This window comes from Protopterus annectens, chromosome 17.part0 (genome assembly GCF_019279795.1).
Source record: "Protopterus annectens isolate FY-2018-M chromosome 17.part0, PAN1.0, whole genome shotgun sequence".
Classification (NCBI taxonomy): domain Eukaryota; kingdom Metazoa; phylum Chordata; order Ceratodontiformes; family Protopteridae; genus Protopterus; species Protopterus annectens.
In genome coordinates this window covers 699,881,362-699,900,647 of record NC_056751.1, presented here as the reverse complement: position 1 = coordinate 699,900,647, position 19,286 = coordinate 699,881,362, and the positions used below count along the sequence as shown (strand labels likewise).

The 19,286-nt window shown below is 41.7% G+C and overlaps 1 protein-coding gene across 2 annotated transcripts in view; it reads left to right on the top strand.

The window, feature by feature from the left end:
* SDHC (succinate dehydrogenase complex subunit C) overlaps positions 1 to 19,286 on the top strand; it is a 668,713-nt gene that overhangs the window by 474,448 nt on the left and 174,979 nt on the right. For both annotated transcript variants that reach the window (XM_044059331.1, XM_044059333.1), the window contains exon 5: positions 14,860 to 15,023. In XM_044059331.1, the coding sequence (XP_043915266.1) occupies positions 14,860 to 15,023 (164 nt within the window). The remainder of the gene's footprint in view (positions 1 to 14,859; positions 15,024 to 19,286) is intronic.

The window sequence follows — 19,286 nt, the reverse complement described above, 5'->3', positions numbered from 1 at the left end:
AGACGCCCAACCTTCAACGAAGGCATGCCCATTCAATTCATGTCTTTCGAATGCACACTCAACCGCGGGGAAGACATGCAGACTCCACACAGAAGGCACTCCCAACCCAAGCCGAGAATCGAACGGGAGAACCTCTTGCTGTGAGGCAACAATGCTACCGTTGCACCACCGCGGAAGTAGTATGTATTGCTGCTTTTGCTGCACAATCATCATTGCACAACTTGCCAGCGTCCGCAATAATCCATTACTGAAAGGTGTTGTCTGTACATGTTGGTGCCTCGGAGCCTGTCTTCAATAACAAAAGAAAAGGGAAAGTTATTGTACTGTGAAGTGATGAAAAATATGCTGCAGTCATTAAAACTGTATGCACCAGTGTTTTTAATGTACTGAGCAGATCTTGCCAGTCATGCCTTCTGAAATGAACAGAGGAAATCAGAGGTAGGAATTCATGATGCCAGTTAAGTGTGAAAGAGTGAAACACTGCTTAACTGTGTAACCTAGACCTGGTAAGCAGACAAGAAATGAGTGCTAAGGTGCTGTAATAACTTGTTTGCACGGACTCTGCAGTTAAATATGCAGCATGTAAGCCAGCAAAGAGTGCACTGAGTTTACTGGTGAACAAACATTGCAGTTTTTGTTTTGTTAGAATTAAGTATGTGATTTTTGTCCAGAGGATTTATGGTTGAAGATTGTTAAAGTGCTAGGGAAGGGTTGCTATATGAATTAAGAACGCAAAGTATATTGCATGTCAATTAACAAGTTAACTTTACAGTACATGAGCATTTTTGTAGCAAGTGATAGTTGAAACCAGAAGATGATCTGAGCAAGGAGAAATTGAGTTTTGAGATTTTGGTAGAGAGAAGTGTATTGCCATGGTTATTGTGGAAGTAGAACAGGGTTAGTGGTCCTGAGGTGGTATTTGCAGAAATACCAGTGGAGAAGTGTTGAGTTTGGTCCTTGGCATGATAGAGAACAGGGTGGGCAATGAGACGCCTTGAAGGATAATTTGCTATGTAATTTCAACAAATTGTTTTGCTTGAGGGCGACACTGATGTGTTTCTGATTTCTTCAAATCTTGTTTGATGTGCTTTGAGAATGACCTGATGGAAAGCAAATGACCTGAGTTTGCAGGAGAGTCTGTCAAAAGAATTAGTGAAAAAAGATATGTAGAAAAAAGTGGGTGGTATATGGTTTGGCTTATGGAGAAACAAAATGCTGAGCTTGTACCATTTCTTTAATGGCTTTGTTGATATGAATGCTGAATTTGGTGAGGCATTATACCTGACCCAAGCAGTGTAAAGAACTCATTTTAAGTTTTTGTTCCATCTTTATCAGTAGGCTATTAACTTGATTTTGTTTAGGATGAAATAACCTTGCCTTTGTTTTCTTTGCAATTAGTTTGATCTTGGTATAACTTGCCAAGACTCAAAGCAGTTTGCAGTGATGTATTTTTACAGGTTGTGTGATGCGAAATGCAGGATAGTGTCATCTCCATATTGAGTTGTTTCTACAGGTCGATCTAACTCTTGTATGCTGATTTGTGAATAACAAGGGTGTAAGAATTGCCTTTTGAACACTTATAGGTTCATAGGTAGGTACTAGGCTATCGGCCCTAGGGCCCATACAAGCCTAGCCAAAAAATGTATCCTGGCTTTCGCCACCCAAGAAAATTATTTTCCTGTGCCCCTGTCGAGCAGAGCCACAGAAGTGATCCCCGGGGTGAATTTCCCATCCAATCATCAAGATTTTTCTTGAAGAGTGCTAATGAGGAGCTCTGTTTGACATAGATAGGTAGTCTGTTCCAGAGTATTGGAAGTCTCTGGGACAGGAATCTATCCCTCCAGCATGTTCTGTTTATTGTGGTGACAAGGTTAAGGTCCCTAGAGCATGTAGCTCGGAGGGATTGGGATTTCTTTAAGTGGAGCATGTCCAACAGCTCTGGGTTTGACATAGCTTTGTATGTTAGGCAGAGATCGCCCCCTGAGTAGGCGATATGCGATGGAGTAAAGCTGTAGTTTTTTAAGACAGGAGATGTGTTGACTGGGTTTCTGCAGTATTATTGGCCCGTCTTGTGGTCTAGGTTCTTTGTACCAGCTAGGTATTGATCCAGGTTATGAGGAGATACTGATGTGTAAAGCTGGGCAAGGAGCTTCCACAGGATAGGATATTGAATTGTGCTGAAAGCCTTCAGGAGATGAAGGAAAATTCATCCAACGGCTCATTGTCGTTTTGTTTTCTGGTGTTGAAAGCAAATGGAGTGGCTTCAGTTCCTTGATGAGGTCTAAAACCATGTTAGGGGGTTAGTTTAGAGTTTCATACTAATGGTGTGGTACTCTATTCACTACCTTCTTGACTAATCATACTACTCCCATCACCATTAAAAATTAATCTGTATTGACATCACCGAAACAGCTACCTTTGTGAAATCAAGTTAACAGCAGGTTTCTGTTACAGGTGCAGAATTTGCTCTCATAGAATGATTTATCAGAAATAACTGGGTAGATACATGGAGCTGAGATTTCCTATAGGTGATTTGGAGAAGAGTTTTTTTTCCCCAACTCTATGTATTCATAGTTTTTTTTAAGCCTATTGTACAAACAGTATAAACTGTAGTTCCCAGTTATTGCAGGCTTGCACAAAGTTGTATTTTGGCATTTTATAGACCAAATTGAACAAGCTTATTCTTGATCTGTAAGTTGTTCCCTCATAAGGTTAGTATTTTAATGTGTCCCTGTTATATTTCAGTTTATTTCCCAGAATATTTCTTAGTTTGACAAGTCCCTATATTGGAGCCAAAGTATCCAGTTATGTTTTTTTCAGCCTGCCTGCATAGACCCTCTCCTTTTGCTTGGCCAGTTTATTTACGAATTCTTGAAATTCCAAGTGAGATTATTCTGAGCCTTCCATTTGTGGATAATATTTTTTTAGTATTGCTAGAATACCCAAAAAAACACCATTTCATTGTCATGTATGACCTAGTCTTTCACATCAATGTATCGCATGGCGATTGTGCTCCAGAATTGTGGGGAAAAAAAGATACATGTTAAGTTCTTCCCTAGCACAAGACCCTGTTTAACAATGCTGATGGGTGCTTAACCAAACTTTGCTATGAACACCCTAAGCACTAAGATCTGATCTCAGTCTATGGACTTCACAGCAGACAAGACTTGTAGGATTGCAAAGAACAGAGAGAGAAGGCAGAATAGCTTTTAAAAGTTGTTAGAACCACACTTGGCAGTGTGACAGATTGTGTATAATAGCTTTTAAAAACATTTTCCCCTGCCAGAGGAGCACTTTGCATCTGTTGTACCTCTCAACCTTCCCTGATTGTGGAAAACATCTCGGATTTGTTGCCTTGTATTTTTTTTTTGCTATAGCCCTCGTAAAATATTTGATCAGTTAAACTGCAGAGTATTGCAGTTGGGCAGGAATGCCAGAGATAAGTTTCATACCAGTTGTTCAGAAAATGCATGTTGATGCAAACCCTGTTGTTTTAAGGGAGTTGGAGTAGTGGTTAAAGTCTCCCTGGTTTTGATCCTTTGTCCTCTTTTTGGATTTGTCCTGATGTCTTAAGTAAAGCAGTTTAGAGTTTTGCTGCGGTCTTTGCCAGTGCTTAAGTGTTTACCAGCTTTCAAAGCTGGTAAAACACATCACACACCTATATGTTCTTTTTTTTTCTGTAAGTGGTTACACATGGAGCAGATTAAGCTTCATGCACGATTAAGAATTATTGGGACTCCGATTGTAACCCAGTACTGTGTATTGTTGAATACATTATAAGATGGCTACAGTTTGTGAGACAGTCCTATAACTTCCCAAGAATAACTTCTTAGCCATGTCTAGGTCTGTGCAAAGTCAAAATCTGCAATTCCTGCAGATTCTGCTTAAAATACTGTTGAAATGGATACAACTGTATGACTATTGATTTTTTTCCTACACCAGCATGCATTATCAACGGAAAGGAACTTGAGCTCCAGTCAAGCTGGGGTATAAAATATTTATGGAGGCATACCTCTCAACTGTACAGACTTTTGCAGAATGTCCAGATTTTTGAATACTGTTTTTGGCCTATTTTTCACAGAACTTTTAAAAATTATTGGCAAATTATTGATTGAAGTCAGAAAATGACAAGACGTTTGAGCTTCAGACTTTTCACCCTTCAAGAAAAGTCATGCTAATGCAAAACCTGTTCTATTAACTTTCTAAGTTTGTAAGAGCAATATTTAAAAATGGTCCCTATGTTTGGCCTTTTGTCCCCCTTATTTATGGCTTTGTCCAGATTTCTTGCTCCAGGAGGTTGAGAGGTATGTATGGAGGTATTTGTAGGCAGATATTCTCTACCTGTTTGACTTGGTAGAATACTTGAGTGCTAGGCATTCTTACCCTGTCCTCCCAGATAAGAGATGTGTCCAACTACTACTCCCAGTCCTGCTTTAATTCCGTTCCTGTTTTTTTTTTTTTACTGAATTAGCAACACTCCCCACACACTAATGTTTGCAGAAAGTGTGTAACCCCCCCCCCCTTGCTTCTACGATAAACTCCCAAGTTCCAGAATTTGGTCAGAGTCCTCCACTGTTTTTTCTTTCATTTAAAGATGATTGATTGCCTCTTGTGTCAAAGTAAATTTCTGTTTTGTTTTCTCCTGTAATACTTCTATCATTTGCTCCAGCTGCATTGTCGCTTCACAGTAAGTGGTTCTCCCGTTTGATTCTCGGCTGGAGCACCTTCTGTGTGGAGTCTGCATGTCCTCCCTGTGGTCGAGTGACGTTAAAGACATGCAGGTAAGTGCGAGCATGAATGGGTGTGCCTTCTTTGAAGGTTGGGCATTGGGCTGGCAACTCGGCACCGTGAAATCCACTGCCAGTCATGAGCGGACCTGAGTTCCTCTGTGGCGACCTCTAACCGGGAAAAACCGAAAGACTCTTAAGACTTCTGTCATTTGCTCCTATTATGTTATTGAGGTACACATTATCTTCTTACTGTAGCCATATATATATATATATATATATATATATATATATATATATATATATATATATATACACACAATATCCAGTAGATGTATCCCATTTTCTCTCTTTACCCCTTTGTGCACAAAAAGATCCATAGCTATTTTAACCAACTGGTCCCTGTAGGTATCTTCCCTGATGCTGTCTTTGTTTTATTATCTAAAATACTATGCTCCTGCAGTCTTGAAGCAAATCTATTTGGGTTCATGCTCAATGCTTTTACATAACTTGGTAAATCTAATCTTGTAACAAATAGAGTCTCAGTTGAGCAGCACAAAAGTAGATAGGCTTGGCATTGAGGCCCGCTCCAGTGCCACGCAAGGCCTCTTACTATCCCAGAGAAAATGACAATGCCATTTTTTTAAGTGACTCAGAGTCTTTTTAAGTAGAAGAGAGAGCCTGCCGGAAACTTGGCACCATGGTGATAGGACAAGCATCTTGATAGTGTTGTAATGTAAATCAGTTGGCCACTTGTAACGCTTCAATTTGCATTTTTTGTAATATGAATACATATGAATGTTGTTTGTCCCCATTCCCACTATCCATACCCCACCACAGATATCTTACTTTTTGTTATGATTTCTGAATTAAGTGCAGCTTATTCTAAGTTCAGTACTAGGTTTATAATTGCCACTCTTATCGCAAGAATGAAACCACCAAATTCCTGTAACATTTTTGAAAATGTTGTGCATCCCTTAGTTTGCATTGTCGTCATAAAGTGAGAGTTTACCTTCTCCCCTCCCAACTGGAGTAGTCTACTTGATACTGTCCCAAGCATTGCCAGAAGCTCAAGGTGGATGTCCGACAGGAACTGGGATGGCAGGCAACCATGCTGTCTTCCCCCTCATTAAAACAAATTGCTCCAATAGCTGTCCTCCCACTTAAATTTAATCCGATTCCTTTGTGTGTGTACGCATGCACTACCTTGGTAATGCCTGCTAAATCTAATCCATTCCCTGCCCCATCACTAGCCCTACATCTTACAGGATGTACGTTTTTAAGTAACGCTATAAGATATTCTGATACACAAACACACACCAACACATTCTACCAAAACTGCATCTGTCCTCCTGCCTAACCCTAAAATGCACCAATTCTCTTTCAAACATGCATCTATCCCCATACCTAATTCCATTAAAGACGATGCACAAATGCTCACCACCTTCCAAACCTCCGTTATCTCTTTCAAACATACCTTCAAGATGTCAAACGTTTGACTATACGAATAACTATCTCTACTGCCCCTTGCATTTGTTGACCAGCTTGTATGTTCAGTAAAACACAGGGGAGTGTGTGTGTGTGTGTGTGTGTGTGTGTGTGTGTGTGTGTGTGTGTGTACACATGAGTGTACATATACCCACAGTCCAGATCACAAAATTCTGCCAGTCCCTATGCCTTTTTTGCATCTTATTTTAAAGGACCATTTTCTGTTCAAATCTCCAGTTAACGGGTTATCTTCTAGTATTCTGTCTCAAGTGTACCCCTCTTCAACAAACCTATACTGATTTAAATCTACCATTTAGCACAGGAAAAAAAATTTCATCGGGGTGTCTAGTGAAATCACCTGTGGACTCTCTAGCCTGTTCACAGCTGTCTGTTTTGTTGACCGTCTTTAATTAAACTCTGTGAACAGGGAGAATTGTCAAAGAATATAGCCCTCAGAGTGGCATGGTTGAAGTTTGCTTTCCTATGTAAATATTAGTCTCTCTCTGCTCTGGTTGAACCCTTACACCAGGGCCTAGACGTCCTCTAATTTCTTGCTGGGCTTTACTTTCTTGATGTTGATTGCATATGTGGGCATTTGGATAACTGTCTTGTCACTCATCCAACTTAATTTTCTTCTTGATCCTTTCTCACTCCTGCCTTTTTCAGTCCTGTGGTAAAGAGAATGGTCATTGTGCACATTTTGCTAGTTTGTTCCAAAATCACCAAGAATGATCATTTTGGCAGAAATGTTAACTGGCCCAATTGTAGTGTAGTTTTAGCAGCATCTCTGGGTAACTTTAAATGGATATAAATTCATAACAAAATAGCATTGTTTAACTTGATCACAAGTCAAGTGTTGTGGTTTTTAGTTCCAGGTATGGTACTGATCACGTCCTGTTCAGTGCGACAGCAGTGACCATGTTAAATACAGTATCCTAGTGGAGTAATTTCAGAGTTCATTCAGTATAGTTAAGGCAGTATTTAGAGATGGCAAATACATCTGTGATGTCCAAGTTTGGATTTGTGTTTTTTACAGATATTGTGCACAGTTTTGAGTATTGAGGAGATTTTCTAGTAAGGATATGATGTCTTGCTGAGAACTAGGATTGGCCCAATCTCTTCTGAGCAGAGGAGAAGTTAGGCCATTTGAAAGTATGTTTTAAATTTGGGGGTCTGTTTACGGAAGAGAAGTTTGGGTAACCATTTTAGGTCTATGTCGTGGGTGAGTGATATGAGGTTTTGGGTTAAAGTAGTTTTGACAGAGTTTTTGAGAGGGATGTGCAATGTAGATGTTTTTACAAAGCTCTTTTTTTGTGGGGGATACCTTTAGAGGTTGTCATATGTGTGGGTTGTTGTGATAGGTAGTAGTACAGTAAAATTGTTAAAGAATGTTCTAGGTATTGTTTATGCTCTAAGATTTTTCACATCATTCTTCTTTTTCTTTCCCTTGCCTAAAGAACCTTTCCCGTTTTCCTCGATCCATTTTGCCATGTCTATTTTCCATTCCTGCTTTGTTTTTTCTGCCTTCCTGGCTGCCTTTATTGATTTTATTTATTTATTTCTTTAATATTCCTCGTTTGTAAGTGAAAGGAGTCAGATTAGTTATAATCTGTCTCCGTTCAGTGATTACTCCTGACGTCTAATTTAAGCCAAATTGGTCCCCTTCTTTTTGTCTGCCTTTTCTTCCTGCAGGTTACCTGTGTTCTAGGTTCGAGTGCTGTGCGGAGCTGGCCTTTTATCTTCACTCTTCCTTTTATCCACTACCCTGTAATGTGTGCTTTTTCCTTTCATGGCATCGAACGTAAAGAACTGCACAGGGTCAAGGACATCCTAAAATGAGTTATTTTGTGGTAGAGATACTATTATGATTTCACATCTTCACTGAAACTCAGTTCTGTCTTGTCACAGACTGTGTAGAGTGTTCTTAGTTCCTCTGTCACAAGATGTCTCTAACTTAAAACACTGATTCTGCTGGCAAGAAATAAGCAAGATGCTAAATTAAAAGCAGTCCACATTCAGTACCATTTACTAGAACAAGGAACAATTGTTTTTATGCCATCTGAAAGGAACTTGTTTTACAAATCTTCGCATTTGTACATGTTTTGGATTTCTATCTGTATTGCTAACTGACCAGGTTAAGACATTGAGTAAGGATACTAGTTATCTGCCTAGAGAAGAATATTTAGTGTTTCTCCAATGGTTTGCCTTGCTTTAAAAAGATGAAGGCAATAAGTAGCAGACAGAGTTGAGATGAGGCGTTTGCCATCATTGCAGAGCTTTCACAAGTGTGTAGGTACTATCCTTTACTTGCCGTGTGTTGTCTGATATGGGAACACAGTGTGTGTTCTCTAGAACTTTGTAGGAAGGTGCTGTGCTGCTATTTTACTTGTTAACTGTGTGACGTTTAATTTTAGGAGCACTGCTGTGTGTGTATGTGTGAGACACATGCACATCTCCCTGTTTTTTTTTACAGCGCATGATGGTTTTTGATATGAAACTAAGCTTCTTTGAGACTACGAATGTTAACAGTTTGTGTTGTGCCTTGAATGTCTGTTTTGGTGGAGAGCTGATGTTCATCATGTTACCCTGCTGCAGTCATCACACTTGGGTTATTCTGCTGTCAGGCGGTCCCACAGTCGGCCTGAATTCCAAAGTCTTGGTCCGGTGTTGGTTGCTGTTGCTTCTTCCCTGACGTCAGTGTGCCAGGGGTATACAAAAGGCATCCAACGCCATTTTATTCAGTCTTTCTTGCCGCGCGGTGCCCAAAGCAGAAGCAGTTCGCAAGTGCCAGTCGGCAGACACCTGAGATTTTCGATTTGAATTTCAGTCCGAAGTCTTCAATAAAGCTAAGTACCCTGTTGGGGAACATTTTCTTGCCTCAGTCCGATCTCAGAAAAAGTTAACAATTGCATTTCTTGTGGGAAGCAAATACCTCATAAGGACTTCCATTCTTATTGTATTCCTTGCCTAGGCCCAGACCATGACGTCACAGGTTGTTGGTTTTGCGCTAGGTTTAATAAACGCACTATCAAACGCCGTTTTGACTTCGCACGGAATTACTTTGGTAGGAAATTTTAATTATATCATACCGTCGGAGCAGCCGACTACCGCAATTCATAAAAAACGCAAGGATAAGGACAGGCAGCCTAGGAATAAGCCAGACCCCGAGGCCTCAGCTGGGCCTGTCACCGGTTCTCCAGTTTTCAGTGAGGCACCTACGCAGCCCCTGATGACTGCAGAGCTGGAACCCCAGACAGCTGCCGACTCCCAAGCGGAGTCTACTAGGCCGACGCAGCCATCTACCGACACCGGAGCAGAATTAGACACCGGTGCAGAGGAAACACCTTTGGTTGCAGAAGGGGTCTTCAGACCGACTACACTCACCATTAAATCTTATACTAAGCTTAAAACTCCTTTAAAGCCTAAGAAAACTGTTCATCAGTCTACAGGTCAAGGCCCCATGCCTAAGAAACAGATGCTTAAGATGGCTGAAGATTTAATTACCCTTATCAGGGATTCCCATCCCCCTCCTGATAAAAGACCAAGACAAGAGGAGGATTATGCATCCTCTGACCAGGTTTCTCTCTCCTCAGATTCTTCTGAGGAACAGGATTACACTTTTCCACCTTATGAGGATTCTGATGCTGAAGACTCTGTTCCCTCAGCATCTCCCCTTGAATACTCCTTTGGGGAAACTTTACATACCATGAAGTAACATTTCCACTGGGAAGGCCAGGATTACTCAGATTCTAAGAAAAGGCTCCGAGAGTTCCTTTTATTACCCCAGCACAGACCTCTTGCTATCCCTCCTGTTTTAGATATTGTGGATGGTCTACTTGGAGTCTAGTTTAAATCCAGACTCTCTTCCTCCTGCTCCAGCCAAACCAGACGGATACTACAGAGTACCGGACTCACACAAATTCCTTTATAAAAGCCCTATAGCTGATCCAGAAACCATATCCCAGGGTTCTAAGGGAGCAAAAGCTTCTATGGCTAAAAATCCTGTGCCCTCTGAAAGAGATTCCAGAGCCCTAGATAGATGGGGAAAGAAAATATACACCTTTGCAACTCTGGCTTTGAGAGCATTAAATTGCCAGTTTCACATGTTGAAATATCAACCATTCCTGATGTCTCAGTTAAAACAAAAAATGAACACACATTCAGAACAGCCCGAATTCAAGGAAATGCAGGATCTGTTACATGCAGCTGAATAGGTGGGCAAGCCTACTTTACAATGCGGATTTGATTCATTGGAAGCTTCCTGTAGAGCAGCTGTTACTGGCTCTGTCATTCGTAGACATGCTTGGTTAAAAGAGCAAAACCCTCCCTCACCATGTTAAAGCAAAATTATTAGATGCACCTTTACAACAAGATGTATTATTTGGTGTCAAAGCAGAAGAGGTTTTAAAGAAAATGGAGGATAAGGCTAAATCTATGCAAACGGTCAAGGATTTCTTGCAGGTACAACCCCCTCGCTTCAGCAGAAATTGGCCAACAGAAAATTGGTCCTTTCCAGCTTCAGACAGATCAGAGGGGCAAATACAGACGCCCAAGGGGCAGAGGTCAGTCACAGGGCCCTTACAAACCTCGCCAATGGGGTTCCAGAAAGGAGGAGAAGACAGGCCCCAAGCTAGCAGAAGGCAGACACAATGACTCTATCTTCAAACTACCAAGCAAATCTCTCCTGGCAACACCCTTGGGAGGAAAACTAGCATTTTTTGCAGACAACTGGCACATCATCACAAAAGACAAATGGGTTCTAAACATTGTCTTTCAAGGATACAGATTCCACTTTCATACCTTACCAAGGATCAAAGTAATGCCAAACCTGCCACCAAATCAATGGGCAGAGGCAGAAAAACAAATTACAGCTCTCATGAACATGAGAGCCATTCAACAGGTACCTACACAGGAGCAAGGACAAGCATTTTACTCAAGACTCTTCCTAGTCCCAAGAAAGGACAGAGCATGGAGATCCATTCTGGATCTTTCAATTCTGAACACCTATCTGCAAGTGCCAAAATTCAAGATGCTAACACTACAGCAGCTTCTTCCCATACTGGGCAAGAATGCTTGGCTAGTCACTTTGGACCTCAAGGAGGCATACCTGCATGTCCCTATCAGACAAAATTGCAGAAGATACCTCTGCTTCATTGCAGGTTCAACGCATTATCAATTCTCTGCAGTGCCCTTTGGCTCATCTACTGCGCCCAGGGTCTTCACAAAATGCCTGGCACCAGTAATTGCATACTGCAGACAAAGAGGAATTCAAATATACCCATACCTGGACGACTGTCTTAATTCAAGCAGAAAGCAAGGACATTCTTTTACAGCAACTGGCATTTGTCAAACACCTTCTAAGTTGCCTAGGGTACACAGTAAACGAAAAGAAATCAAAACTAGTGTCCTCACAAAACATAATATTCCTGGGTGCCAGCTTGAATACAATGGCCCAGATGGCTTATCTCACGCCAGGCAAACAACGACAGCTGTTTCAATATTTCAAAATAATGGCAACAAAGACCCAACTCCCTGCAAGAAAAATTCTGCAGGCCTTGGGATCCATGGCATCTTGCATACTACTAATACCATTTGCAAAACTGCATATGAGGAAATTACAATGGTACCTGAAAAGTGTATGGACTCAGCACAGCCACAGCTTGGAAACAATGATTCCACTCATTCCCTGCCTTCAACAGGAGTTTCTGTGGTGGGCACAGGCATGTCACCTCAACAAGGGTCGGCCTTTCACCTTACCCACAGCCAGGCAAACTGTGACAACGAATGCATCAGACTATGCCTGGGGAGCACACATGGCAGGACAGTGCATTCAGGGCAAATGGACTACAGATCAGAGACACCTGCACATCAATCAAAAAGAAATGCTAGCAGTGCAGAATGCCCTAACAGCTTTCAAGGACCTTCTACACCCAGGACAACTACTAAGGACAGACAACACCACAGTTATGTGGTACATAAACAAGCAAGGGGGCACACATTCCTACCCTCTATGCAGGCAAGCAATGACCTTGTGGAAGACTGCACTGTCTTAAAGGTTCAATTACAAGCACAATTCCTGCCAGGAAAGAAAAACACATTGGCAGACGACCTAAGCCGAAACATCATGGATCCACATGAATGGAAACTAGATCCACAAGTATTTGCAATGATAGCTCAAAAATGGGGATGCCCAGGCATAGATCTGTTTGCAACCCCCCACAACCACCAACTTCAAAAATTTTGCACAAGGACCTTCCATCTACTAGCTTGGAAAGTGGACGCCTTCTCATTCCGTTGGAAAACATTAACAGTGTATGACTTCCCTCCACTGCTTTTTCTAGCAAAGGTACTGCTGAAAGTCAGATTAGAAAGGCCACAAATGATTCTCGTTGCACCAGACTGGCCACGCCAACATTGGTATCCAATTTTAAGGAACATGGCCCAGGGCCCACCATGGATTTTGCCACAAATTCCTCACCTACTCACCCAGCGAGACAATCTGATTCTACACAGCCAGCTCAAGACTTTAAACCTGGCTGCATGGCAAATTACCTAAACAACCAGCCAACACCTTTATCCAAAGCTGTTATGAATCTCATTCTGGAGGCCAGGAGGCCCAGCACCAGGAAAACCTATTCAGACAAATGGAAAAGATTTTGCACCTGGAACCAGGCTAAAGGCCTAAATTCCCTGGAGCCGAATATTCCTCAGATTCTGCAATATTTAACTGAGATGTTACACAAAGGACTTTCCTTTTCATCTATTAAGATCCACGCCTCAGCAATTTCAGCTCATTACAGCACGGATCCTCCTTTATTTTCACATCCACTCCTAAGACAGTACCTCAGAGGGGCTAAGAACTTAAGACTGCCAAGGAGAGCTCCAACACCTACTTGGGATCTCAACTTTGTCCTGGAAAAGCTTACACTGCCACCCTTTGAACCAGCTTCTTCAACTGATTTAAAATTTCTTTCATGGAAAACTGCCCTAGTACTAGCAATAACCTCAGCTAGAAGAGTCAGAGCTACAGGCACTAATGGCAGTGGAACCTTTCCTCATTTTTCATCAAGACAGTGTTTCTCTACGAACTAATCCTTCCTTTATGCCAAAGGTGGTATCCAGTGTGGCCCTAAACCAAACCATTCACTTGCCCACCTTCTTCCCAAATCCCCAGAACAAAGGAGAAAGACTCCTGCACTCTTTGGACATTCACAGGCAATTACGTTACTACTTGGATAAAACTAAGGCTTTCAGAAAAACTGACCAGCTCTTTGTAGCCTATGCTACAGGATCACAAGGAAAAGCCGTCTCAAAACAGACCATTTCTAAATGGATAGGACATTGCATATGTTTCTGCTACACACATCATGGGAAACCAGTACCTGCTAACATTAGGTCCCACTCCACCAGGGCTACAGCTACATCAGCAGCCTTTCTCAGGGGAGTGCCAACCAAGGATATTCTGGAAGCTGCTACTTGAGTTCAGTGCACACCTTCACCAAACACTATCACTTACCTCTTTACTCTAAGACTAGAGCTGGTTTTGCCACTGCAGTTTTGCAGGGCTTACTAGCTTCTTCTAACCCTGTTTGACTCCACCTCCCCTCCTTAGCTTTGGGATTCAACCCAAGTGTGATGACTGCAGCAGGGTAACACGATGAACATAGTACAGTTTTGTACCTACCATAAATGTAGATGTTAGACTGTTCACCCTGCTGCAGTCCAGGTTACCCTCCCTCCATCCCCTCTGAACTAGCTGAACTTACTACCTCTGTGGTGTATTTGCTTGTACCTAAGGGTTTTGTTTTATATTTATATAGCCACATATATATATATATATATATATATATATATATATATATATATATATATATATATATATATATATATATATATATATATAATATATTGCCTACCTTTTGGGGGCACGCGTCGGATGCTTCTTGTATACCCCTGGCGCACTGACGTCAGGGAAGAAGCGACAGCAACTGACGCTGGACCAAGACTTTGGAATTCGGGCCGACTGTGGGACCGCCTGATGGCAGGATAACCCAAGTGTGATGTCTGCAGCAGGGTGAACACTCTAACATCTACATTTATGGTAGGTAGAAAACTGTACTTTTTCTCCCCATAGACACATTGTTCATATAACTGTATATCTTTGAGTTGATTAGTTCTGTTCTCCCCATGATGCATTCCAAGGAGTGTGTCTGTTTTGCTAATGTTAGCATTGCTGATGCACTCTTCTGCTGGGGTTAGAAGAAAGTGTATTATCTTGAACCAGTATATTACCCTCACCTATTCAACTGGCCATTGCTGAGTTTTATTCCTGTATAGGTGGTACAAGTGATTTGTACTGCTGATGCATCAAATTTGTAGATTGAGGAAGTGGACTGGTTGGTTATGTAATCTATTTAAGTTGATAATTAATAGGAGGATCATGTTGGTTGTAATTTAGGTGCATTTCTTAGTTTTATGTAGAAAACACACAATTTTTAAAATTCAGCTTGATGATTAGATGGTTTAAAAACTGTTCGAGTGTAGTAATGTAGGGTTTAGCTGTAGCATTTTGCCCCAAACTAGCTGCAGACATTTTAGATTATCTGTGATAGTAACACACACTTGTTTTTTTCCCTTTCTGTAGGTGTTTCACTCTTTGCTCTGTCAGCCCTTTTTGTACCAGGTGACTTTGCCTCACATGTGGAGCTAATAAAGAGTCTCAGCCTTCCCCCACAACTGATCTTCTGCACCAAATTTGCAATTTGTGTACCATTAACCTACCATATGTGGAATGGACTCAGACATTTGGTAAGTAAGAGTGACCTGTTACCATTCAGAAAAGTGACCTCAAGTAGTACCAGACTCCTTGACTAACAAGAATGAAGCACTGACTGGATCCGGGCAGCCAGGGTTCTTGTGGCTCTGGCAGTGAAGGAATCAGGCAGGGAGAGGGGAAGGAGTGAAAAGGCATTCCCTCCTCCTCATTCTGGGGGGAGGGGGGTAGCTGGGGTTGCATGCTCTACACGGGCAGAAAGTTTGTGATTTCTCCCTGGGGAGATGGGGAGAGCCACCACTTTTGTGTTTCATTGAAGCATTCCTACCCATTTCGTCAAAACACCCCTTGCAGATGTGAAGGGATGTCATCTGCTGTCAGCCCATTGCATGCCCTTCCTTAGTGCTGGTGGGGATAAAGCTGAAAACGGTAACTGAATCCTCAAACCACTCCGAAGGCCTCTTACAGGTCAGCCCTTTACCTGGTGATGGAGAAAGAATATGCTCTGATGATACAGCAGGAGCAAAAAAAGAAAAATAGTCCTGACAGTAAAATTAGTGGCGCTGAACTTTGGTGTGTGTGTGTGATGTAGCTTATTTACATTTACTACTTCTGTAGGTTTTTGACAGCATTTCTTAATGATAGTGGTGATGGGTAGTTGCCTGCTGTCTGGTCTTTGGAGCAGGTTCTGACATAAAAACAAAACCTGTGTTTTTAGTCTCATTTCTGGCTATAATATTTTCCTATTTTTGAGCTATGGTACACCTGGCAGTTCTGCACTAATACACACTTATGTCTGTACTGTTGCTTTTTTGCTTCACTGACTCCAAACACAAACTGTTTGTGAAACTGATGTGCACAAGTGTTAATTTTTAGTTTTGGCTAGTTCCAATTTTGTTCAATGAAGTGAATACCAAAGTTATTCCCATAAACTTCAGGACTGGTTTTGTGTGTATATGAGAATATTTGTGTAACTGACTTATCCAAGTAAGTGAAGTGGTGTTTGCATCCCTTTTCTGCTGCAACCCATTCTGGAAGGCACAAATACATAGCAGATGTGAGTAAATGAAGTACACAGATGAATTGGCAAACCATTTGAAAAGCATAAGAATAATTTGGTGCATTTTTTGGGTAGCAAGTATAGGGTTGTGATGAAACATATGGGTTTGATCACAAATGTCTGGAAGGCATTAGTGAGTTGTGAAATATTTGTAAAAGTGTATAATTATTAAAATGTGAACGGAGATTAAGAAATACTAGTAGAAAACTGTACAAGATTGTCACCTGGGATGGGCAGAACCAGATTTTACTTGACAGGCATAGTGGAAATATATAAGCAACTTATTTGCATCTTGTCCAGTGTGTGAGAACTGCATTCATCAGGGATGCAAAGTCTCTGTCTCAATACCTATTATAGAAATGCTATTTGAATATATGTTCAGATAAACTGAGGCCATTAATAGTCCATCAGTGGACATCAGTACACAGTTGTAATGGACTGTGCTCCCATATTACCAGAAGTAGTGCTTTTATGGTTAAAGCAGAGACTGTTGACTGGGAAGTGGTATTTTTCTCCAGAATGTGTACCCCCTAAGGAAATACTTTACTAACCAAGGCCCATAGCAATTCTGTCTCCTCTATCAAAAATACTGGATTGATGCATTCACTCTCAGGTTCTAGGCTACCTCCTTGCTAACGACCTTCTGTCTAACACACAGCATGGTTTCCGACCATACCACAGCACAACCACTGCCTTACTTGCTTTCACTAATGCAATCCTCCAACATACAAACAATGGTTATTTCAGCTCTGCAACTTTCATTGATCTATCTAAAGCATTCGACATGGTCTCTCATAAACAACTCATCACTGTCCTCAGTACTCTATCCTGCTCTCAATCTGTCACAAACTGGTTCCAGAGCTGACTGACCGCCATCAATCCGTTGTTTGGCATAATGATATATCCCCCCAACTCCCTTTCTTAATAGGTGTTCCCCAAGGGATCCATCCTTGGACCTTTACTCTTCTACATATTCGCTAATAATCTAGCCTCTGCTACCAAACAGGCCACACTTGTACAGTACGCAGATGATTCCACCATAATCTGCTCAGCCCACTCCTACCTGAACTTCAAAAGACCACACAGGAAGCCTTTTCCTCAGTTGAAATTTGGCTTTCAGATGCACAATTAATACTTAACCCAAACAAAACTCCTCTTCCAACCCACCAAACACAATCTAAACACCCACCAATTTAATATTAAAGCCAATGACAACACCATTATCCCCCCAACAGACCACACCAGACTACTTGGAGTTGAAATGGACAATAACCTCAAGTTTGACATCCACATCTCGTTAACCATAAAAAAGTATACAAAAAACTAGGAGCTTTATACAGAAATAAGCAATTCTTCACCAAAACAGCCAAGGTTTCAGTTGCATACAGCCACCTTATCTCCACCCTACTCTATGCCTCTCCAATATTTACTAACCTAAGGCAAAGCGAGTTTGGTAAACTCGAAGCTTGCTACAACAAAATAGCAAGGTTTGCCACTGGCACAAACTACCGTAGCCACCACTGCACCTCACTTACTGAACTAGGCTGGCTAGAACTCCTTCACCTCATTCAGTGGTACCAACTCTCACTCGCTCACAAACTACTAAATCATCCTCTAACAGTCCCCCTCCCTCCAAAATCTACTCCAACCCCATCATACCTCCAGACCACTATGCTCCAGCAACAAAAATCAATTGCAGGTAACTAAAACCAGAAAAACTGCTGGAGAAGCTCTGTTTTCCTACTCCATGGCAGAATTATGGAATACCCTTCCTCACACTATAATGTCAACGTTATCACACACCAACTTCAAAGCTGCTCTAAAATCTCATCTAAAAGAGCACTGGACATGCCCCTGTCACAAACCTCTCTAACATCTCTATCCCAACCTCTCTAATCTCATTCTTCCACCCCTCTAACTACCTTGGATTGCAGCCAGATACATTGCTCGTAAACCTATATCTCAGCTGTAATCTTAGCCACTGTTATTCAGGGGTAGTAGCTGCTAGCTCAGCTATTAAAATACTTGCTAGTCTTTATGGCACCAATGATACAAGTTGTATCATTTAACTAAATAATTTCATTTTGAACTATAACTGTTTACTACTTTTGTTAAACAAAACCTGCCTATACTTGTAACTTGTAATTAATTGTTGTTTTTAATTGTTTTTATTGCGGAGCTTTTCGCCCTGGGCCTCCGCTGAAAAAGGACGTGTGTCCAGTTGGATTTTCCCGGTCAACAAATGTAAATAAAATAAATAAATAAAAGGCACTCTCTTTACGTTAAGGATACTGTACCAGTTATGTCAGCAGTGGGTATTAGTACATACTAGTCATAATAGACTGTGCTCCCAAATTTCCAAAAGCAGTGCCATTACACAAAACTACATCTGTTGACAGTGAATTGGTATTGATGATCATCGTGTTTCACTGTTGCAGTCATTACTCTTGGGTTATCCTGCTGGCAGGCTACCCTCAGTCGGCCAGAATTCCAAAGTCTAGGTCCGGCGTCGGTTGCTGTCGCCTCTTCCCTGACGTCAGTGCGCTAGGGGTATAAAAGATGCAGCCAACGCCATTTTCTTCAGTCTTTCTTGCTGTGTGGTGCCGAAGCAAAAGCAGTTCACAAGTGCCGGTTGGCCGACTACTGAGATTTTCAAATCCGAATTTCAGAACAGAAGTCTTCATTAAAGCTAAGTACCCCGTTGGGGAAACTATTTTCTTGCTCCAGACCGAGGTCAGAAAAAGTTAACAATTGTATTTCTTGTGGGAAGCAAATACCTCATAAGGATTTTCACTCTTACTGTATTCCTTGCCTAGGCCCTGATCACAACGTTGCTAGCTGTCGGTTTTGTGCTAGATTTAACCAACGCACTAGCAAACGTCTGTTTGGTTTTGCATTTCATTACTTTGGCCGAAGATTTAATTATATAATGCTGTCAGACCAGCCAACAACCGTAGTTTACAAAAAACGCAAGGACAAGGAAAAGGATAGGCATCCGTGGTCCAAAACCGACGAAGCCTCTGCTAGGCCAGTCGCCGGTTCTTAGTGAGGCGCTTTCGCAGCCCTTTGCGCCCGCTACCTCAGAGCCGCAGGCCACTTCCGACTCCCACGTGGAACCGACTGGGCTTCTGGATACTCAAGGTATTGGACACTCTGAAATCATTCCCTCAGATGGGTCCGGAGCCGCTGAGCAGGCATCTGCTACTGAGGGTGTCTTCAGACCTACACAACTATATAT